At 41.6% G+C, this 23,625-nt stretch overlaps 1 protein-coding gene across 4 annotated transcripts in view; it reads right to left on the bottom strand.

The window, feature by feature from the left end:
- CRYBG3 (crystallin beta-gamma domain containing 3) overlaps positions 1-23,625 on the bottom strand; it is a 136,971-nt gene that overhangs the window by 37,346 nt on the left and 76,000 nt on the right. For all 4 annotated transcript variants that reach the window (XR_010599826.1, XM_065589255.1, XM_065589258.1 and 1 more), the window contains 5 exons: positions 18,418-18,554; positions 16,854-16,968; positions 15,157-15,192; positions 13,374-13,507; positions 8,518-8,644 (listed from right to left, as the gene is read on the bottom strand). Coding sequence is in view for 3 of the 4 variants with exons in the window: in XM_065589255.1 (XP_065445327.1) it covers positions 8,518-8,644; positions 13,374-13,507; positions 15,157-15,192; positions 16,854-16,968; positions 18,418-18,554 (549 nt within the window). In the remaining variant the exon portion in view is untranslated. The remainder of the gene's footprint in view (positions 1-8,517; positions 8,645-13,373; positions 13,508-15,156; positions 15,193-16,853; positions 16,969-18,417; positions 18,555-23,625) is intronic.

The following is a 23,625-nucleotide window of genomic DNA, read 5'->3' as shown; positions in this document are numbered from 1 at the left end:
AATTTCAAAAGCACTTAAGTGATTACAAGGCATTCAGCTAGGGGCTTGTCTACACTACAGGTGCTACAGTTGCACAGCTATGGCACCGCAGCTGTGCCGTTGTAGTGCCATAATGTAAACACTTGCTACATTGATAAGAAAGGATTTTTCTGTCACTGTAGTAAATCCGCCCCCTCAAGAAGCGATAGCTAGGGTGATGGTAGTGGTGCCTATACTGGGGCCTAGGTCTCTCAGGGGTGTAAATGTTTCACAGCCCTGAGCAATGTTTTAGATGTAGCCCAGGCCTTAGGCATGCCAAGTGAGGCCCCTTTTCAAAAGGGATTTAGGTGCTAAGGAACTCAAGGATCTCCCCCGTGCTTTCACAGAAAGGAAGAGTCAGATACCTCTCTAGCACCACCCTTCCTCTGAATGGAGGAGTCTTTGGATTCCAGGTTGCATGCATGGAGCAGAGGAGGGACTGGGATGCAAACTATCTTTCCAGCAGGAACACGAGGGATCGACTCTGATGTAACAATAATCTGGGGAAAAGATTTGGCTATGGGAACCTTGGTGAAGACTCCTCCCCTTTCATTCCTCCCGCAATTTTTTTTTTTTTAATAGGGCTGGATGAAAAGGCCCTATGTTTTTAAAACTAATATATTCCCTTTGCCAGGTTATTAACCCAGTTTTAGATTATTCAATCAAACTCAGTTTTTAAAAGTCCTATTTATTTTTAATTAATTAGCCAGCTCATTATTTTGTAATCCACTCTTTGCTCGGATAATGAAAAATTACCAGCTGGTTTCACCTTTTTGTTTAAATTCTAACAAAAAAAAAAACTAATGTAAAGTTTAAAAAATAAATGTAACCATGTCTGTAAGGTTAGATTTTGTTTTTTGAAAAAATGTAACAAACTTTCCCCTCCTCATTTTTAAGCACAAACTAAATTCTGGACCTAACTTACTTTACAGTGTTCCTTTAATATTCACTTGTGTTATAGTGAAGAAACCTTGTTTCAGTTATAAGGAGATCAAGCAACTTGTGTGGCTGATGGAGATCTCAGATACATCAGTACACTACCATTGAAATTATTATTTTTAAATACTTATATTATGGTACCATCCAGAGGCCTTGGATCAGGACCAGCTGCAAGAGGTGCTGTAAAAACAGAGCTAGACAAATATCTATCTCATAAAGCTTACAAACTAAGACCCTGATGATGCAGCCATGTCTGTGTGGACAGACCCTTGCACTCCTCAAGAGCTCCAGTGCCCGCAATGAGACTGCCTGCATGAGTAATTCATGACATGGACCTATTGCAGGATCAGGGCTTAATGTGGCTAAACACGACTACACTGATTATAGCAAACTTACAAGTGACAAAGTAAATACTGGAGTATAACTGTCTTAATTTTTTTAAACAGTTGCAGCTACTGCAGGTGTAAATTATATATGAAATTTGCATATGTATTTTTGAAAGTTAGACCCTGTAAACCCAATATGAACAGGCAGTGTTTTGTTTTAAGATTACTTAAAAAAAAAAAAAAAAAAAAAACCACAAACCTGTAAATGTTTTGTTCAGTGAATCTAGTGCTTGTGAAAAGCAACTGGATTAACTGTCCTGGAACAGAAATACTTTAGCCAAGCTTCTGAAAAAACAGTCAGATTGCATTAGACCAATTAAAGTTGGTCAGATTTTGCCCCTGAACTATTGTCTTTTATTTTTTTTAATTTATTGAAGTATCCTTTTCCTAAAGCCAGAACTATGCATTTCTGTTGGAGATACATGAAGTGTTTTTTCCTACATCTTTCATTGCAGATGCTCTCTCTCGCTCTTTAAAGAAAAAAAAAAAAAAGACTGCCCAGTTCCCAAAACACTGGTAATACACTAGAAACTGCATTTTACCTGTAACTTCCACCTATAAATCTTCCCTGATGGCTAGAAGAGTGAATAAGAGGCAACATGAAATTGAAAAATTGTTTAAAAAAAGATTTACAAGGCAGAGAAAAAGCTAAATGTTCTACACACGAAGAAAACATTATTGAAGGAACCAGTTCTTCTCTCTTTTGATAAATTGATTTTGTACCCTTGTTCATTCCCTCCCTATCACAGTCCTTGATACTAGTGTATCAAATGTGGATGCTGATAATGCAGCTGCCAGTACATTTGAAAATTTAGTTCTGCAGCAAGACCTTTCGTGTCCGTCAAAACACTAATACCTTCCACCTTAGAGCTGATGACAGTTCATGTTATGTAGTAATAGATGTTTCGAATGGACATAAAAGCTATATAATCTTATAAGTGTGTGCCCATGTCAATTAACATCTTTAATCTTTGCCAGATGGGGTACTTAAACAATCCCTCCTTAGTAGGTGCTGAAGGAACCATTCTGATCTGTGAGTGAATATATTCAGTCACAACGAACTCTCCGTATGGGTTTTCTTGGCACATCTTGCAAAGGCTTTTTGGATTTATTTGACAATTAATTTTCAGTTTTTCTTATAGAGATGGACTATTTTTAGTAAAAATTTAAGATGTGCACATTAGGTTAATTACAAAAAAAAAAAAAAAAAAAAAAAGAAGTCGTCGACTAGCCAAAAACTGATTATCCACCAGGATTTTACATCGTGCGGATTAGCAGTGAGGGATGGACATATAGCAATCTGGAAAGGAGCAACAGGACACTTTTTCTTTAGCTAAAAGGAAAACAAAATAGGTGTTCAGAGAAGTACTAATCAAGGTTATATAAAAAAAGGACCCCGGTGGGTTGCAGTTTGTGTTTGTTAGAGGGCAAGGGGAAGAACTGAACACCTTCCGCATGCCACTGGACACAATTCTCAGTGGTCTTCTCCACACAAGTACAGAAGGAGGGTTTGCCAGTGTTAAAAGGGAGGCATGGCCAGTTTGCAAATTACACAGATTCAGTGGCCAAAATCAGAGCCTTCAGAAGTAACCACAGAGAAGATAATTTGAGATACTAATAAAAATAAAGATAACATAAATATGGATATTTAGATATCCTGTTAAATTCTGACCAATAAATTACACTATTTAGATATTCATCAATGACACACACACACACACACACACACACACACACACACACACACACACCCCGTTACTCTTTTAGGATTAGAAACACTTTACTCTCATCAGACTCCCCCCAGACCGGCAGGCTATAGGCCTCTCTCTACATGAGATTTCTTCCTGAGTTTTAGAGGAACATTTCCAAACTTTTTCCGCCATGCCCGTTATCTGTAATGAAACCTGTCCATGCTCCCCCTCCCCGAGGAGCCGCGCTCAGGAGCAGCTGCCGGGAGCGGACCGTGGTCGGGGGCCAAGACCAGAAATGAAGCCGTGGCTGGGACTGGGAGCAGGGCCGGGAGCAGAGCTGGGGCCACAGCCAGGGCTGGGAGCCAGGGGCCAAGGACGGGGCTGGGAGCCAGGGGCCAAGGACGGGGCTGGGAGCCAGGGGCCAAGCTGTGGTTGGGTTGGAGTGGAGCTGGGGGCTGGGCTGGGTGGCGCTCCCTCCCCGCCCGCCATGGGGGCTGGCCCGGGCTCCACCAAACATTCCTCCATGCCCCCATATGGGGACGCACCCCACAGTTTGGAGACCACTGTTTTAGAGGGTTTTGTGATTGAAAATCATGTCAGTATGTATTTTTCCATTAATCTGAAAGCAGTGTACGAGTGTTAAAAATAACAGAGTACAGAAGGAGTGTCCCACAGTTGTTGCCCATATTTTAAATAAAACAAACAATGAACCCTTTAATTATAGGGCTAACATTGCTGATCGGATGGCTTTTTAATAGACATACTAGCTTAAGATCTAGATCTTCCAAGACACAGAAATAAAAAGATTAAATAGCTTTATTTGCAGCAGACTACATCTCCTGTAGTGATTGCTGGAGTCAAATGAACTCAAGAAACAGTGTTCTCAGACAGAACATCTTCATTTTTCCCCATCTATCTCTGGTACCTACATGCCCTACCCCCCCCATTACTGTAGTGTCTGAATGTCTCACAATCTTTACCGTAACTATCTTCACAGCACTCCTATGAAGTAGAACAGGGCTATTATCCCCATTGTACAGACCTGAAGCCCAGAGAGACTGGGTGACTGGTACAAGGTCACAAAGGAAGTCTGTGGCAGGGAAGAGAATTGAACCTGGATCTCTCAAACCTTAGGCTTGTGACCCAAACTATTGGTTGAATCAAATTGCAGAGCATTAGTGGCATTTGTCATTTTATTCTGATCATACAATTTTTACAGTTAGCATTGGCTCCCTTTTTCTAGCTACAAATATATGTACAATATATTATTAATTTAGAGCTCCATGGTACAATAGCTAGATGCTCTGAAGACATCAGTTTTACTGACCTAAACATGCTGGATGTTTTAGGCTTGATCAAGCAAATTAAATCAACGTGCATGTAAATCCATTCCTATTCAGCCAAGCATCTAAATATATGCTTAACTTTAAGCATGAACAATGGGACTTAAATCTATGCTTAAGTGCTTTGCTGAATTAAGGTCTCAAAGAGGACAGTTTTAACTGTTGAAAAGTATTCTGGATCTCATTTAGTTTTAACAGATAAAGGCTGGGACTGATTAGAACTTGAAAGGGAGTCTACTAAGGAAAACAACAAACAGATAAAAATGCATATTCTCACTAGGTTGTTTCTTAATAGCCTCAACATAAATCATTAGTGATTGTGAGACAAGTATTGTTTTAAGTTCAGTAAGAAACCCCATCACGTAAAGGTATAGGAAACCACAGTTTTTATGGTTTCGATCACACCAATTAATCACAAATTATAAGGCTAATCCTTCAGCTATTCACTATTCTAGGTTCCTTTTCTAAATTCACTCTCCACTTCATGCTTTGTATTTTTTTTTTTTATTCTTCCCGGAATACATTTTCATTTTGTTATAATTATGATCACTGCAGTAAGCTCACTCTAAGGGCCTATAGTCCATAAACTAGGGTTACCATTCGTCCAGATTCCCCCGGACATGTCCGGATTTTTGAGCTAAAAATAGCGTCCGGGGAGAATTCATAAATGTCCGGACTTCCCCCCCCCCATGCAAAGCGCCCGCGGCTGACAGGGCAGCCGGCCGGATGGTGCCACTTACATGGGGCTCCAACAGCCAGAGAGAGCCCCTCCTCCTCTCCCCTGCAGCAGAGATCACTCCCTCCCTCCCTGCATTCGCAGATCGCCTCTGGCAGTCTGGAGCTCCTCCCCCGCTGCCCAGCGTGCCGGTAGGAGCGGCTCAGGCCATTCCTGAGCAAGCTCACAGAGATGTTAGGCGAAGGCCAACAACAAGGGGGCCAGGGGGTCGGAGAAGGGACAGGGAGGTTCTGGAGGGGGCAGTCAAGAGACCGGGGGGGGGGGGGTTGGGAGTTCGGGGGGGGGGGCTTTCTGGTGGAGGGTGTGGATAAGGTTTTGGGCAGTCAGGATACAGGTAGGGGGTAGGGTCCTGGGGGGCAGTTGGGGGGGGGTCTTAGGAGGGGGCAGTTAGGGGATAAGGAACAGGGAGGCTTAGGTAGGGGGTGGGGTTCTGGAGGGCAGTTAGGAGCAGGAGTCCCAGGAGGGGGCAGTCAGGGGACAAGGAGTGGGGAGAGGGATCGGAGCAGTCAATGGGACAGGGAGCAGAGGGGTTTAGATGGGTCGGGAGTTCTGGGGGGGGGGCTGTCAGGTGGTGGGGAGTGGTTGGATGGGGCGTGGGAGTCCCAGGTATCTGTCTGGGGGTGGGGGTGTGGATAAGGGTTGGAGCAGTCAGGGTACAGGTAGGGGGTAGAGTCCTAGGGGGCCAGTTAGGATGGGGGGAGGGTCTCAGGAGGGGGCATTCAGGGGACAAGGAGCAGGGAGGCTTAGGTAGGGGGTGGAGTCCTGGGGGGGCAGTTAGGGGCAGGGGTTCCAGGAGGGAGGAGTCAGGGGACAAGGAGCTGGGGGGAGGGTTGGGGGTTCTGAGGGGGGCGGGAAGTGGGAGGGGCAGGGGCGGGTCTAGGGCAGGACGGGGGCGGGTCTAGGGCGGGGCTCCTCCCGTCCTCTTTTTTGCTTGCTGAAATATGGTAACCCTACATAAACTGTAACTTTCCAGAAAGAAAGTATATTTAGGATTGACAGTTCTTGTGTTTACTCCCAGCCTAAACTTGGATTTAAAAATTTAAAAATAAAAGAGAATGTAATAAATGCAGGCTGGGAGATTATCAGTCTTTCTTTTTGGTAAATACAGTCTAAATCCAGGATGTTGCATAAATATTTAAACAAACAAAAAAAAATATTCTAATAAACCATTGAGAAGTCCACAGAGAAACCCTGAGGATCAAAGGGATTTCACACACATGCAGTGGGATTACAGAGCAACACCACTGCTTCGGAGTCTGTGTGGCGAACAGGTGACTCCGTCTCCAGATATCCACCATCTGCAGCCAGGCTCACCTAACCTTCCAGAGTGCTGTCTGACTCAGCAGTCTGTGTATCTGCACACTCTGCACCTGCAGACAGATTCCTCTCAGATGCAGCATTCACAAATGCCTTTTAAAAAAACAAGGTCCTGCCCAAATTCATCACTATTTTTCATGCTGCAGTAAGAAAAGGAAATGGGACCTCCTGCCTACCTACTCATGGGATCTCAGAGATATTTAAATTAAGGCACAGACTCAACAAAGTCCCAACTACCTACTTCAAACTGAGCCCCTGAGAAACGGTCCCTCCCTTCCTTCCTGAGCACTCCTTAAATTCAACCCTGCTGAAGTTTCTCCTCCCTGCATGCAGCTATGTGGAGATGCTTATCTTGTCACAAAGGCTAATATAAGCCTAGGAAAAATCAAACTCTCTTTGTGACAACTTCAAAGATTACTGTAAATACAGTAGCATCAATCTAAAGATCTGTCCACATGTGTAATACTCCTACAGCATTCCACATATATTTTGAATCTTTATATGTGCAACAAGAGAATTGCTAGGTAAATCTCCATTTCACAACAAGAAACAAAACACACAAAAGAGTAATGATAAAGAGGATTCAGAACAGCAACTTCCCTAGCAGAAAGATATATTTTCAAATAGTAAATGATTCATGGATGCTTAAAGCTTTTCACACCTCAAAGGTTTGCCACATAATTATTTTTAAATCAGTAATATTGTATCTCAGAATATAGTAACAGTTACACTTTTTCCTTATAAATATTGTATCTTTTCAAGAGTCCAAATATGTGCTAAATAGATGCCTGAAGTGGGTATAGACTACAATATTTCATGCCTAAATCTAAAACAAAAAATTCCTATAACTTCAGTGGTGAATATCAAACATTTTTCCTCTGGTATTTTTTGGGGACCTTTTTTCAGAAAGCTGCAGAAAAATATACTGAAATGCAGGGTCTATCAGTCCCAGCAAAACTAGCAGACCCTTCTTTGCAGGCGATGTCATTGCTCTAAAAAAAATCCTATTTTCATATTACCTGTACATTAATCACTACACTTGTTATATGATAGACCTGCTGAGTTGTGCCATCATTTTAACAAATGTTGCTGGCTCATGGGATACTGCATTGCAATATGTAATCTTACAGTGGCCGCTCCTCAATTCTCAGAAGGAAACAGTCTTGTACAGCTGCTTACAAAGCTTCTTTTTAAATTAAATAGAAGCATACTTGAACAAAGGAAGTGATAAAGATGTTCTAATCCCATGTCTTTCTAATCCACGAAGCATCCAAGATTTCTTCCAACATCAGACTGTGGCTCAGTTTTCACTGGCACTTCCATCATCATCCCTACTAACATCTTAGTTACAGGAATTTTCTCACTATGATAATTTTTATAGCCAAAATCTTCTGGCACAAAATCACTGAGGCAGAGTGTAATACCATTGTAAGGCTTGCAACAGCTGTTGTGTTGAGAAGCTATTTTATGTTAATAAAGAACTACTACACATACTCCTAGGTAAATCACACTTTCTAGTCTAAACAGCTGAAACAGCAATCTGCACCCTATGTAGTTTTGCACCATTGCCGAGAAAATCAGCAACTATAAACAAAAGCAAGATAGTGCAACACAGCACATGTTCAGAAGCACCATACTTTCAAAAAAAGTGGCTAAGGCAGCACACAAAAGACATTCAGTTACTACAGTGATGGGGCCAAACAAGGACAAAGATGCATTGTCTCACTCTTAAAAAGTGACATTTCTTGTATGGAGGGGTTTGGAAAATTCTCTAGGTGGGCAAGGATTTTTGTAATATTATACATTCTTTCCTTGAAGAAGGACCTCTTAGAACCTATATCATTCTCCACAAAACACTGTAATTTTCACCGTACAGATGGGAGTGCAGAAAAAAAGAAAAAAGGAAAATTTTCTGCAAGCATGTGGTTAGGTAGGGAGAGAGACGGGAAACAACCAAACATGAGGCGACCTCACAAAAATGAATGAAAAAATAATTTCTTTTGATCTATGAATCCATGCTTAACTTGAATTAAATGGAAAAAAAAGTGACGCAAGAAACAGACTAGCAAATCAGGAGTGGTACTTACAGCCTGTAGGAACCGAAAAGACAACAGGGTACTGCTAATTCCCCCATATGAGTGCACATCTTCATAATCTCCCTCCTCCAGCAGGTACTGACGGCCTTTATAGCATTCCTTTTCATAGGCAACCCATCTAAAGTAACCACAAGGAAAGAAAACAATTAGAAGAAAAAGTACAACAGCACCATACCAAGAATAAAAGGGGAAAAGATCATCATAAATTCCTAAGATAAATATCAACCTCAGTTGAGGAACAAAGCAATACTTGTTATTTGAGATTACAACACAGACCAACCAAGCATTCTTTGTGGATCAATACTCCATTTTATTATGTGATCTCCAACAATAGTTCATTTGTGTAATCATAGAATATCAGGGTTGAAAGGGACCTCAGGAGGTCATCTAGTCCAACCCCCTGCTCAAAGCAGGACCAATTCCCAACTAAATCATCCCAGCCAGGGCTTTGTCAAGACTGACCTTAAAAACCTCTAAGGAAGGAGATTCCACCACCTCCCTAGGTAACCCATTCCAGTGCTTCACCACCCTCCTAGCAGGAAAAAGTTTTTACTAATATCCAACCTAAACCTCCCCCACTGCAACTTGAGACCATTACTCCTTGTTCTGTCCTCTGCTACCACTGAGAACAGTCTAGATCCATCCTCTTTGGAACCCCCTTTCAGGTAGTTGAAAGCAGCTATCAAATCCCCCCTCATTCTTCTCTTCTGCAGACTAAACAATCCCAGTTCCCTCAGCCTCTCCTCATAAGTCATGTGTTCCAGCCCCCTAATCATTTTTGTTGCCCTCTGCTGGACTCCTTCCAATTTTTCCACATCCTTCTTGTAGTGTGGGGCCCAAAATTGGACACAGTACTCCAGATGAGGCCTCACCAATGTCCAATAGAGGGGAATGATCACATCCCTCGATCTGCTGGTAATGCCCCTATTTATACAGCCCAAAATGCCGTTAGCCTTCTTTGCAACAAGGGCACACGGTCAACTCATATCCAGCTTCTTGTCCACTGTAACCCCTACGTCCTTTTCTGCAGAACTGATGCCTAGCCATTTGGTCCCTAGCCTGTAGCAGTGCATGGGATTCTTCCATCCTAAATGCAGGACTCTGCACTTGTCCTCATTGAACCCCATCAGGTTTCTTTTGGCCCAATCCTCTAATTTGTCTAGGTCCTTCTGTATCCTATCCCTACCCTCCAGCGTATCTACCACTCCTCCCAGTTTAGTGTCATCTGCAAACTTGCTGAGAGTGCAGCCCACGCCATCCTCCAAATCATTAATGAAGATATTGAACAAAACTGGCCCCAGGACTGACCTTTGGGGCACTCCGCTTGATACAGGCTGCTAACTAGACATGGAGCCATTGATCACTACCTGTTGAGCCCGATGATCTAGCCAACTTTCTATCCACCTTATAGTCCATTCATCCAGCCCATACTTCTTTAAGTTGCTGGCAAGTATACTGTGGGAGACCATATCAAAAGCTTTGCTAAAGTCAAGGAACAACATATCCACTGCTTTCCCCTCGTCCACAGACCCACTTATCGCATCATAGAAGGCAATTAGGTTAGTCAGGCATGACTTGCCCTTGGTGAATCCATGCTGACTGTTCCTGATCACTTTCCTCTCCTCTAAGTGTTTCAGAATTGATTCCTTGAGGACCTGCTCCATGATTTTTCTAGGGACTGCGGTGAGGCTGACTGGCCTGTAGTTCCCCAGATCCTCCTCCTTCCCTTTTTTAAAGATGGGCACTATATTAGCCTTTTTCCAGTCATCCGGGACCTCCCCCGATCACCATGAGTTTTCAAAGATAATGGCCAATGGCTCTGCAATCACATCTGCCAACTCTTTTAGCACCCTCAGATGCAGCGCGTCCGGCCCCATGGATTTGTGCTCATCCAGCTTTTCTAAATAATCCCGAACCACTTCTTTCTCCACAGAGGGCTGGTCACCTTCTCCCTATGCTGTGCTGCCCAGTGCAGTAGTCTGGGAGCTGACCTTGTTCGTGAAGATAGAGGTAAAAAAAGCATTGAGGTACATTAGCTTTTTCCACATCCTCTGTCACTAGGTTGCCTCCCTCATTCAGTAAGGGGCCCACACTTTCCTTGACTTTCTTCTTGTTGCTAACATACCTGAAGAAACCCTTCTTGTTATTCTTAACATCTCTTGCTAGCTGCAACTCCAAGTGTAATGCACCAACACTCTTGAAAAATGTTTCTGTCATAGTCTTATAGTGCATTTAAACACATTTTCATAAATGTAATGGCTAGAACCTTAAGGGTCATGCAGAGAGTTATCAGTGGCCAAACCAACATCATATCCTGGGAATGTTGAGATTCAGGGTGAAATCCTGGCCATGTTGTAGTCAATGGCCAAACTCTCATTGACTTCTATGGAGTCAGTGTCCTCTGCTCTAACCAAGAGAATACTAAATCCAATAAAATAGAACATGTATAAAAATAATGCATATGTAAAATACTTTTGTACTGCAAAGCAGGGAATTGTACCATTTAAAAATATTCTGAATAGATAAAACCGGATTAAAAATAAATTTCTGCATCAATTCTGAGTGTTCTCAATGAATTTTACTTTGAAAAAGTGCACAATAGCACAAGAAGCTTTATAAGGCTTCAAAAAGTTGTGCTATAAAGTGATGTGGAATTAAAAGTTCCCATTAAAATTAGACTAATCAAATTTACAAGATATTTGAAAAATAGGAATGTATACTCAAGTACGGTTAGTTAAGCTTTAATATTCAAGACAGAGTTTACAATATGCACATTATAGCAACACCAGCTCATTCAACAATGGCAAAGGGTATTTCTTTCATTAAAACTTTCCTGCAAGGATTTACAACTGCTGTACAAATTTTGTCAGGGTTGAAGTTTGGCAGACAAAAATGGATTTATTTTTTATAACATTTGGCTTAGATTAGAGTTCAGCTGTTCAAGTTATTGTAAAACAAAAAACAAAACAAAAAAAACAACCCACACACTAGACAGAAGGATAACTTTTAAAATATGAAGTTTTCCAAAGAGCTGGTCCATAATGTCTTTGAGTAGTGTCTTTAGGTATTGACATTTAAGTTTTCTATGAATGTAGTGCTTGTGAAATCCTCCAAACAAAATTAAATAATAACTGCATAAGGTGCTTACCATCCCAGTCTTTTTACTGGAAGTTAACTTGGAAACCTTGAGGACAACTGTAATGTCATTGTTAGCTATTTCACTGCTGGTCTCTCTAGCAGAAACCTTTATTTTCATGCACTGTTAGATAAAGTGGCAGATCTTGGTGGGGTTCAAGGAACAGTGGGTTGGCTTAGTTGTTATACAGAGCTCCTGGGATATGCATCAAAGGACTGATTCTCTCAGGGCTGTTCTACACTACAGAGTTAGGTTGGCATAACCAGGGCCGGCTCCAGCTTTTTTGCAGCCCCAAGCGGCGAAGCAAAAATAAAAAAGATAAAGCTGATCGGCGGCACTTCGGTGGCAGCACAGCTGTGCCGCTTCGGTCTTCGGCGGCAATTTGGCAGCGGGTCCTTCGCTCCAAGAAACTGAGGGACCCGCTGCCGAAGATCTGGAGGTGCCACCCCTTTCCATTGGCCACCCCAAGCACTTGCTTCCTTCGCTGGTGCCTGGAGCCAGCCCTGGGCATAACTACCTTACTCAGGGCTGTGAAAAATGTTCATGCCTTGTGATAGGTAATTAAGTCAACCTAAGCCCCAGTGCAGACAATTCTGTCAACTTAGCTACCACCTGTCAGAGAAATGAATTTATTACAGTGATGGGAAAACCCCTTCTTCACCGTATTAAGTATCTACACTCCAACACTGCAGTTGTGCCACAGTAGCATTTCTAGTGTAGACTTAGGGCTTGTCTATACTTATGCGCTGGTTCGGCATCTTGCATCTTGTCTGGACGCGATAAATCGAACCCAGAAGTACTCCCCATGCTGCTCGGCGCGAGGAGTACGCGGAGTCGACGGGGGAACCTGCCTGCCGTGTCTGGACCGCGGTAAGTTCAAACTAAGGTACGTCGACTTCAGCTACGTTATTCACGTAGCTGAAGTTGCGTACCTTAGTTCGAATTGGGGGTTAGTGTAGACCAGGCCATAGTCTCAGTCTCTAGATGTTAAGAGAATCATTTATATAACCATGAAAAGTGATGCTAAAATGCTACCAAATCGGAATGGTAGCTTTTTACACCCACTTTGCACAACTGTAAATGAATATATAATGGGCAGAACAATGCAAAATCAATGCCAGGTACATCTTCACTAGGAAAAGAAAGGTGTGTTGTTAACTCATTTTGGCAAATGCATGAATAACCGACACACGGTAAAATCCTAGTGAAGATGAAGCACTTTACAGCTTTTACATGAGTTAGTAGATCAAATGGAGGAGGATGGAATCTAAGGTTTACTTCAACCTGTTAACCCATGTGAAAACCACAAACTGCCTTGTCTGCACTAGGATTTTACTTAGTGTCAGTTACCACATATTACCTAACACAAGTTAAACACATACCTTTTTCCCTAGTGAAGACAAGGCCTAAGATTAAAAAAAAAAAAAAAAGTCAATCCATTCCTTCCCCTGCCCACACAAGATATTGTCTATAGTATAGACAATTTAACTCACCTTAACTGATTGCCAATTACCTTGTTATTTAACACATCTGCATATGTTAGTATAGACACGCCACAAATGTTTGTTCCAAGACATAAATGTTTGTGGTTGTGGTTTATCCTAGGACTATTTTTTGAAACCTTGATTGTAATTAGATTACTTATAAAGAGAGTAATTTGTCATTTATCTATTTACAGAGAACACTAAATACAAAAATGAAATATACTCACACTCCACCAATGACACGTATTGATCCAATTCCCTGGAAATCCTCATCACTTCTAAAGAGTGCTGGGACAGCATCAGTGTTTCCAGAAAGCTCTTTGGCCCATCCTCCAAAATCTTTTTTCTCATATATTACTATCTGGAGAATGTGGTTTGAAACAATGTATTTAATACTTTAACTTTTAGTAATCTTAAATCTGACACATATAGTGCAGCATTGTCCAGGAATGCAATTTTTTTCTCAGCAGCCCCACCATGGTGGAAATTCTGTGCTGTGTCTCCTGAGTCCTCCTGATTGCAGGTTGCTCCAGGGTCTGGACAAGCCCTGGTATGATTTTGACAGCTGTAGCAGGCAGTCTAAGGACTTCTCTACACAGGAAAATTGACCAGTATAGTAATACCAATATAATTATACCACTATAACTGCCTGTGTGGACACCTTTACTTGAACAAGAGTGGCCACAGATAACTAAAACAGTACAGTTATGCTGATAACATTTTCCATGTGAGAAGCCCTAGTTAAAGACAGCTTCCCCAGGCCACCTAGAATCTCTGCAGAGCTTTGTGCTCTAGCCCTGCTGCCAGACCCAATATGCCCTTCCCAGGCTGCCTATACTGAGACTTGCAAGTGTGTTTTCAGAGAGTAATCTTATGACTATGTTCCTCAAATCCTGTGCTGCGGGAATTGTCTCAAAGCTGGATCTGGGGCTCTTAGAGCTCCTTTATGCTGCTCCAGCCCTTTTCATTCAGTGTAAAGAAGCAAGCAGGAGTGAGAATCTCACCCCATATATTTAAAATCCATGAAATACGCTAGATTCATAGAGTTTCATTTGAGCTGAGTGATGAGACACCATAAGCCTGATCCAGCAGAAAATATCCATGGTCTTCCCAGCCAAGGAATCCGTGGCTGATGGATCTGCACTAGACAGACATGAATAGAGGAACAGGACAGCCTCCATTGGACGTACAGTTAAAAAAACAAAACAAAAAACTATCAGAATTTGTTGGGATTTGAAGAGTTGCCTGGGTGCAGGAAAATTCTATGGGTTCCTTACCTCTGGCATTGCACAGTTCCTCATTCTGGATTCACCTGTTCACCCTTCACCAGCGTCACATGCACTGTGTGCTAGAGTAACTCCCTTCTATGGGTATGGCTCTGGCATGCAATTGGCCAGGCTACAGCTTTTTTTTTTTAAAAATAAGTTAACTGGAGCCATATATGTTTCTGTGGGGGAGGGGCAGACTAAAAGCAAAGAAAAATGTTTCTGGCCTCCCTTCCCACCCTCCAATTGGATTCCAATCACACACACCCCAATGTGCTCCAGAAGATGGGCCCTCCCAATCATGATTTGACTCTTGCAGTGGGGGTGGGGTGGGGAGGGAAGGGAAGGGAAGGGAGTGTACTTCCTTTCTCTTATTTTTTGAATGTGGTGAAGTAGACATTTGACCTACAGGGGTCCTTTGTTCACTGATGCCTGTGGATGTGTCAACTAGGAGAAACTCACTTCAGACTGTAGTTCCTTTAAAATTCTTCTTCATACAACTGACATTCAGTTATCTTGGAAAAAAATCCTGCCACTGCTTTTATGTCTCACAAAGCACATGTAACTCCTGGGCTGTGTAGCATCACAGAATTTGTTCTTAGGAAGTGGGCAGATGCAGAATGCCTAATCTAATATTCCACAGACAATAGAGAAGAGGTATTTCCCACACTAAGAAAAGGAAGTAGTCTTAAATCAAGGTCTCTCTGTGACAGAATCTTTTATTGGCAGCATGCTCGGTACTTACCTTAACATTCATAGGCATTTGTACCTTTAGTCCACCCTAAGATATAAAATACATAAATAAATAATTACATAAAATCTTAAATTATATTTCCATATGTGTTTATTTTATAACCCTATTGGAGTATGCAGTTCTTGCAGCTATACTAGATGATTCCAGTCTGTGTTGAATCTGATATTTAAATACACTGATAATGCACAAAACCAAGGAACATCTATAAAAATGATCTACAAACACAGAATGTTTTTACGAGCCTCTGAATAAAAAAAACAAAACAACACTTTATACATGTTTATCTTTACTTGCACTATGGATCTAAGTATTTACTACTTATTTGTCATTCACTTATACCACTGATCAGATTAGAAAAAAATTAAAATAACCTTTAAAATTGTTCCACATATATTACAAGTTTTCTTAAAGCAGTAGGGATCATATACCAAAAAGTTATTTATATCAAAACTTATTTCACCAGAACACAGGCTGATGGGTAAATTCCCAGGAATGAGAACAATGTAAGCCATCTATGAAGGGAGGCACAACAGCGCATATGAATAACAATGTTCCAGTGCTGTAAACAGTAGTCAAGGATTGTTGTAATCCTTCAACATATTTGCAGAATAGGGGAGAGATTTTCAAAGGCACAAATGGAAGGCAGGTGCACAACTCACACTGACTTTCAGTGGGAGCTGGGCACGTAACTGCCCCTTGCAGTTTTGAAAAATCTCCCTTTGGAACCTTTATGTACACATTAAAGCTACATGCCATTGTATCTGTATCCATCCCTTTCCATGTTTATATCCACAAGCTGGCCATCAAAGGAGTATTAGGTTGCCTGTGTATCAAGATTGCTATGCAGTGCATAGTCACAGGAAGATTACCAGGCAGTTTGAGTAGTTATGTCTTCTTCTGACCTGGCACCTGCAGCAGACTCTAGCTGTACCAGTATGCAAAGGTTTTCTGAAGAAGCTTTTATAACCAGTTGTTGTTGGTTCCAGCAAAAACTGAACAACCTTAAAGGCACAACTTTTGGGTCTTATTTAAAGAGGCAGTTAATCCACATCCTCTTGACACAAGTTGTTCTTTTACTAAAGATGTCCTACTGCATTGAGGAACCCGGTGTTCCTCTCTGACTTGAACATTCCCAAAGCTCTGGAAGTTTGCATTGAAAAGAAAGTAAGAAGAATATTATACCTCTATGGAAATTGGCTGTCACAATCTGCACTGTCAATGTGTTGCAACAATACAGTTCACCACCACAACATCCAAACTGCAGATGGACCAAAAACCCAGGACAGGATCCAATTTTTGTATCTATAATAGACCATACCTACAGTCTACATCCAAAAACTCCTAAACATGGGGAATATGAAATCCCAATGTTAACTTTCCCAATTCTTGGACTGTTCTGATTTGACCCACTTGAGAGAGATATGAGCTGCAAACATGCACCTATCTCTTCTCCCAGTGCCAACTAATACAGCCTTTCCAGACTTACTGAGAGCTCTAAATGTGCAAATGTGGGAGCGTAGCAACTTTTCAGATGAATGGCAAATGCATTGTAATACACCACTGCATGACATCTATGTTAGACATGCAAAAATCTCTAAAAAATTGTAAAGAGAAAATTCAACTCAAAGTTATCTTTAGACCAAATCATTAAATGGGGTGCATCGTTCAGAGAATCGCAACATCCTCACCATTTTTAGAGGACGCAGAGATTTCACATCTGCAGCAGAAATTTCAGATGGTGAGTTGCCTTCTTCCAAAACTAGCATATCTCCTTTGTAATTAGGGTCTGAATAGGCAAGCCATCTATAGCAATGAGGAGAAAAAATGACTTGTTTAAAACAATTAAATATGTTAAGAGTGTACATTCTTTTCTTGATTATATCCATCAGGGCTAGACAATATGCACCAGATACATAAAGTATCTTAAATACAAAATACATTTAAACATTAGGATTTTGAATGTGTTGCTACAATCTTAGAAAATTAAATTTAAGATTCCTTCAATGTCTAACCCAGAAGAAATAAGACAAGAAAACATTTGTCACTTATTATAAAAGGCCATCTTGTTACACTGTGAATAAGCAAAACCTAAAGATTACTACTGATGACTACAAATGTCTGGAGACCAACACCGGCATCAAAATTTATCATGAACTCATGATTCAAAATAAGATAGAAATCTTTGTATTGACTTCACAGGGCTTTGCTTCAGACTTATTAGAATATGTCCATTCACTACATTTATTTGAAAACTAGGGGCTCTTATTTTGACATTAAGGTTCTTGAAGCATGGCTCCCTCCTTCAGACTGTCATTTCAAAAGGAAGTATGTGTGTAAGGGTGAGGTGGGGAAAGACTAGGTGGGTTTTAGTGGGTGGGATATGAGACTAGTGGACAATGATGAAGAATGGAGGTGGGGGCTTATATGCACGTGGAGTATCAAGTACTTAAAACTTGCTATCTAGAAAATTGTAAGCAATTAAAAATTACTGTAGTTGAACACTTTTCTCCTTTCCTTTTCTCATAGCTTTAAAACTCATTTTCTAATTTTTTTCCAAACTTCACAAAAGTATTCTGCTGGGGATCAGCAGTTGCATGTGAACCTCAGGAAAGCTAGATTCATAATGGGAAGCTAGCTTCAACCCCAATCATGGAGTGACTCCTGTCACTCCATAATGATTCTGGAAAAGAGGAAAACATCTCACTCTAGAACGAAAGGACCGGGAAGTTCTGTGCACCTACCTGACAAACATATTTCCTCTGCTAAACACACAAAGTACTGGACTGGTGAGGGAGTCTGGATTTGGCTCATTTTGCATAGCCCTTCTGACTAGCCACACAGAAAGTAAGGGCACAGTTGCCGCTTCAGGAGTGCTCAATTGAGGCAATATTTATTTTCTGGAATTCAATCACACTGTTATGCTTTTAACAGTGTGGTTGGGTAAAAGGACACTACTGGTCTCCAGTGAACAAGAAGTTGACCTTATCTGAGCTTCTTCCTCTACTTATACAGGTGCTCAAGGAAAGGTCTACAAGACTGGTTGATAGGAAAACAGAGGGAGAATGCCTTTGAGAGAGTCAGGCTGCACACCAAGGAATCATAGAACTGGACTGAAACAAACTAGGGAGTTTATGTTAACATATTTTTATAAATATAATGCCCTCAGAAAAATCCTTTTTGATTGCAAGTGTTTTTTTCTGCTATGTCATTCCGCCAGCTTACAAACTACTAGTAAAGAATTCCAATACTCACACTCCTGACTTGACAATTATGTAAAAGGTGCTTTTAACATCCAGTTCTTCTAAATTGGCAACTTCACTCTGAATGCAGACAGGAAACCCCTCTGTTCCAGCTTGCGGGCAAAACTCTATTTCTGGAATGCTGCAATCCTGCAGAAACAAATCAAACTGTAAAGGTTAATTACATTTGGAAAGTTTGCCAGTACTGCTAGAAATACAGGTCCTTCCTTTTAAAGCTATGTTTATTTCAATTATTTTCTTAACACAATAACTTTGGGTTCTACAGAATAGTACAACCTTTTAAAAATTAAGGCTGGAATTTTCAGCGTCCTAAAGGAGTTAGGCCTCCACCTTCCACTGACTTTCCACGGGAGTTTAGCACCTAACTCTTGTGGGCTCCTTTGAAAATCTCAACCTAAATATGCTTTTATTAAATCATATTTACCAACAGAAGAAGCTATTTATATAGTGTTTCTGACTTCTTGGATTTTTAACAACTTTATGATGAAAACATTGAAGTCAACTGGTTGTGATATTACACTATTTTCTTTTTACTACATTTGGATTCAGTGGTGCTTTCTAATTTTCTATATTAAGTATTCATTAAAGAATAGCATACACATATACATGGCTCCTTTTCAGTATCATCTTAAATTAGGTAATTATGACCGTGTGTAGAGTTACATTAAATATGTCTAAAATAAAATACAACTTCAACTGCACAGTTTAGAATCGGGCATGCTTGTTGATGAGCAGTTTAATGCTTAGTGTATAATAATTTAGATCAATAAAAGAAAAAAGATCCCAGATTTAATATTATATACAAACCCAGATCCCAATTCAGGAAAGAATTTAAGCACATGATTATGTCCATCTTTATTTCAGGAAGGGCACATATTTAACTTCGAGCATGAGTAACTCTTGGATTTCACTGGAATTAAAGGGTGTACTTATAAGGATGCTTCCCTGGAACGAGGCTTCAATTATAACTACTTCAGAAATTTATTTAGGACTCCCTGTAATTAAGTTTTGCAATGCATATGACTTACGCCCTCAAATTGTGTAAATTCAATTTTATGTTACTTTAAATAAAAGGGCAGCATTCCAGAGAAAGGCAAAGAAAGTGAAAGCCAAAACAAATGTTTCCAGTGCCAGGTAGCTACCTAATACTTTTTCTTTATACAGTACATGTTAAGATGGGGGCACTAGCAGGGCCATTGCAAGGAAGTTTCGCACCCGAGGCGAAACTTCCACCTAGCGCCACCCCCCCACCCAGCTAACCCCGCCCCAGCTAATCTCCCCCCACCCCCGCAGCAGCTACCCCCCCTCTGCAGCTATCCCTGCCCAGGGAGCCTGCCTCAGTTCACCTCTGCTCCACCTCCTCCGCTGAGCACGCCAGCACCACTTGGCGCCGCAAGCCTGGGAGGGGAGGAGAATTAGAGCGGGGGCTGTGTGCTCAGTGGAGGAGGCAGAGTGGAGGTGATCTGGGGCGGGGTGCAGTTCCCCTGTGCGCCCCCACCCCACCGTTACTGTGGGCGGCCATCCCCTCACCCCCCCCGCCCCAGCTCACCTCCACTCCACCTCCTCACCTGAGCAGGCCTTTAGGCACCCTCAACCACTAGGCGCCCTAGACGGCCCCCTAGTTCGCCTAATGGTTGCACCGGCCCTGGGCACTAGGATTTTATCACAGGAGCTCCTATCCATTAGCCTATCAGTTCTGGATAAGAGCGTCCCAAGTCTCACAGTTCTTCCGAAGAAATGTGCAGAGACTGTCTTTAACTATGGTAATTTCAACACACATGTAAAATGTAGCACCAGTGGTGTTTTTATTTTTTTAAAAACAGCTTTTGACACACTACAGCTCAATGTAAGGTTTCCTTTTAGGCCCTGATTCAGCAAAGCAGTTAAGCACTGAAGCGAAAAGGAGTTAACTACAGGTCTGTCGCATCTTTAACATGCACGATTTCAGCTTTACATGATCGGCAAAAACAAAAACAAAAAAAAAGAGAAAAATAACAATTTTAATACTGTACCTGTAGTGCGGGCGATTCTGCCCGCCATTACACTCAATGTAATTTTAACTATACGCGATTTTCACTTTACGCGCTGACTGCAGAACGTAACCCTAGCGTAAGATACTACAGACCTGTACTGTTAGAATACTGTAAAGACCTATAGTTTAAGAACTTAGGTGTATTTTTATCACTTAGTTAGTTACAGGGGTATAAAAACAAAATCAAAATCACAGTCTGCCTGTGTATGGGCCTTCTCTCACTAGGACAGTCTGAGGCCTTGTTCTTAAGCTAAGGCCTTCGGCTAAGCAGCAGGGGCAGCGACAAGCTGGGAAGTGAACGGTCACATCCTCACATTCCAAATCAGTCACATTGAAATAAGGTGGTATTGGGCTGTTAGGAAGATGATCCTGTCCTGATAATGCCCATCACCACCAGATAAAGAAACAGATCTTAAGATGGTTAAAGAAAACTTAGTTTGATAGCATCCTGTCTGCCAAGAAATCACTTCTCAATGGTTGCGGCTGTGAAACCCTCATTTCTGTATTGTTTTATCTTTATGGCTCCCACTTTTCTATTGTTAATCTGTCTGATTCTCTAATTGTTTCTGTCTGCTGTATAACTAATTTTGCTAGGTGTAAGTTAATTAGGATAGTGGAATATAATTGGTTAGAGAATTACGGTATGTTACAATAGGTTAGGATTGGTTAGTTAAATTTCAGTAAAATGATTGGTTAAGGTATGCTTGCGGGGGGGAGGGGAAGAGACGGGAATGGGGAACGCGGAACATGGACACAGGCAAGGTTCTGCGGCATCAGAACTGAGAAGGGGGATATGGGGTATATGCTCTGCGGCATCAGAGCTGGGAAATAAGTCCGACTGGTGTGAAGGGCTTTGGAATATGCTTGCTTGGAAACTAGCCCCGTTAAACATCGCACTGTTTGCACTTCGGACTTCTGGTCTTTTGCTGCTTGCTGTCTGCATGACAAGAACCAGGGAAGTGGAAGGGTTGAGGGAAAGCCCTCTAACAACTACGTGCTTTAAAAGTTTGGCATGTGCCAAAGTAAAGCTGTTCTCTGAGGACCCTCTCACAAGCATAGGAGGCAAGAGGAGTGGGAACAACACTACAGAGATTTCAGGCATCTTTCTGGCCCATGAGACAAAGAGGGGCTGAGGTAACTTGGACAGCCCCCCCAGGGTTATCTAAATTAGGGGTGGCCAACCTGTGGCTCCGGAGCCACATGTGGCTCTTCAGAAGTCAATATGCAGCTCCTTGTATAGGCACCGACTCCGGGGCTGGAGCTACAGGCGCCAACTTTCCAATGTGCTGGGGGGTGCTCACTGCTCAACCCCTGGCTCTGCCACAGGCCCTGCCCCCACTCCACCCCTTCCCACCCCCTCCCCTGAGCCTGCAGTGCTCTTTTTCTGCCCCCACTCCCTCCCAGAGCCTCCAGCATGCCACGAAACAGCTGATTGGGAGGTGCGGGGAAGGAGGGAGGGGGAGGGAGGCGCTGATCTGCAGGACTGCCGGTGGTGGGAGGCGCTGGGAGTGGGGGAGCCGATGGCGGGCTGCTGATGTATTACTGGCTCTTTGGCAATGTACATTGGTAAATTCTGGCTCCTTCTCAGGCTCAGGTTGGCCACCCCGATCTAAATTACAGGGACTGTTCCAGCCTCCAGAGAAGCCTAGGATCAGGATGTATCTCAATTGCATAGCACAGAACCTCACCCCAGGATTGGAAGGCTCTGAACAGGTTCCACTGAAGCAGTAACAAATTATCCAAAAATAAAAACAAGTCTCTCTTGCTGGTGCACAAAGTTATTTTGAACTGTCAGCAATAAAGTAATAATTATGGTAAAATTACTTCAAAGAAATGTTAAGTCACTTTCCCCAAGAGGCCTACAGTACAGTAACATAATACACTAGAAATGCTCTCACACACAATCACATTTCCTTTGTATTGTACCTAGCAAACAATGCACAGTATTTGTTTTCAGCAACAAAAAATTGCAACGCACTGCTTTTGTATCAGAAGATCAAAACCAGAAAGATATTGTAGAAAATTGCCAGTACAATACTACCTTATAGAAAATTGCTAAAGAAATGCTACTCATGCCTCTGGATCTAAACATACAGCTGAGCAGGTAAAAAAGAATTTGTAGTTCACATGAATATGTGCATGTGATACAGCCACAATGAAGCGAGATTATTTGAGGCTCCTGTTTTCTGCTATAATCTGTACATTTTGTAATCCAATCTAATCCAGGTTTTCAAAGCTTGCTTGTTTGTGATTTTCCTAATGAATTAGGCAGTAACTGCTTAAGGTACAAGAAAACATCTCTCTCTTTCCTTCCTTCTCCCTCCTCCTTACATATATATCATATACTGTTTATACATTTATGACTTTAGCCTATACAACATGCACCTAAATTCTGGAATCAAACAATTCAGTTTTTGTTAGGAAAATTAGAACTTTCTATCATAAAATTCTAGAGAGAATTATGCCAATAATCATTTTTCGGCAAGCACAATACAGTGATTACATGGCAAAAAAGGTGGAGAAATAAGGTACTTTTAACTGCACAGACACAGTCTCCCATATGAGTCAATATCTGTTTTCAGAGTAGCAGCCGTGTTAGTCTGTATCCGCAAAAAGAAGAATTTGTTAGTCTCTAAGGTGCCACAAGTCCTCCTGTTCTTCTTTTTGCGAATATCTGTTTTGTTTCAGTTTACCTAAGGAGCATCATTCTAAAGCTGATGCTTGAAATAAGTCTATATGCTTCTTACTATTCTTTTGGAAATGCTTTCAGATTTGTTTTTAGTTTTAGTGCTCATAAAAAGTGCCCCACTGACAGTACTAAAGACTGGAATAATATAGTTCTTCACCAGGTAGGTGAAGCACAAGCAGGGGCAGTGCAAACTCCCTAATTTTGCTTTAGTGTCCGTTCAGCTTGACTTGGCGGCCCACAAACTTGACCTGTTTACGAATTGTGATGGTTTTTTTGCGAACTGCACTGAGTATACCAACTCCTTTCACACATAGTTACATAGTAACTTGTGGTCATGACCAAAAGCAATTAATACATCAATTTTTAAAGGTAATAAAATTTTTGAGTAAACAATATGTAATTTTATGACTATATTTTTTAAAAATTAGATTAGGGACCAGATTTTTAAAGGTAATTTAGGCATTGCTATGCTCAGCGTT

The sequence above is a fragment of the Chrysemys picta genome, chromosome 1 (genome assembly GCF_011386835.1).
Source record: "Chrysemys picta bellii isolate R12L10 chromosome 1, ASM1138683v2, whole genome shotgun sequence".
Classification (NCBI taxonomy): domain Eukaryota; kingdom Metazoa; phylum Chordata; order Testudines; family Emydidae; genus Chrysemys; species Chrysemys picta.
The sequence above is the reverse complement of the archived record's forward strand: the minus strand, read 5'-3'. Positions and strand labels throughout refer to the sequence as shown.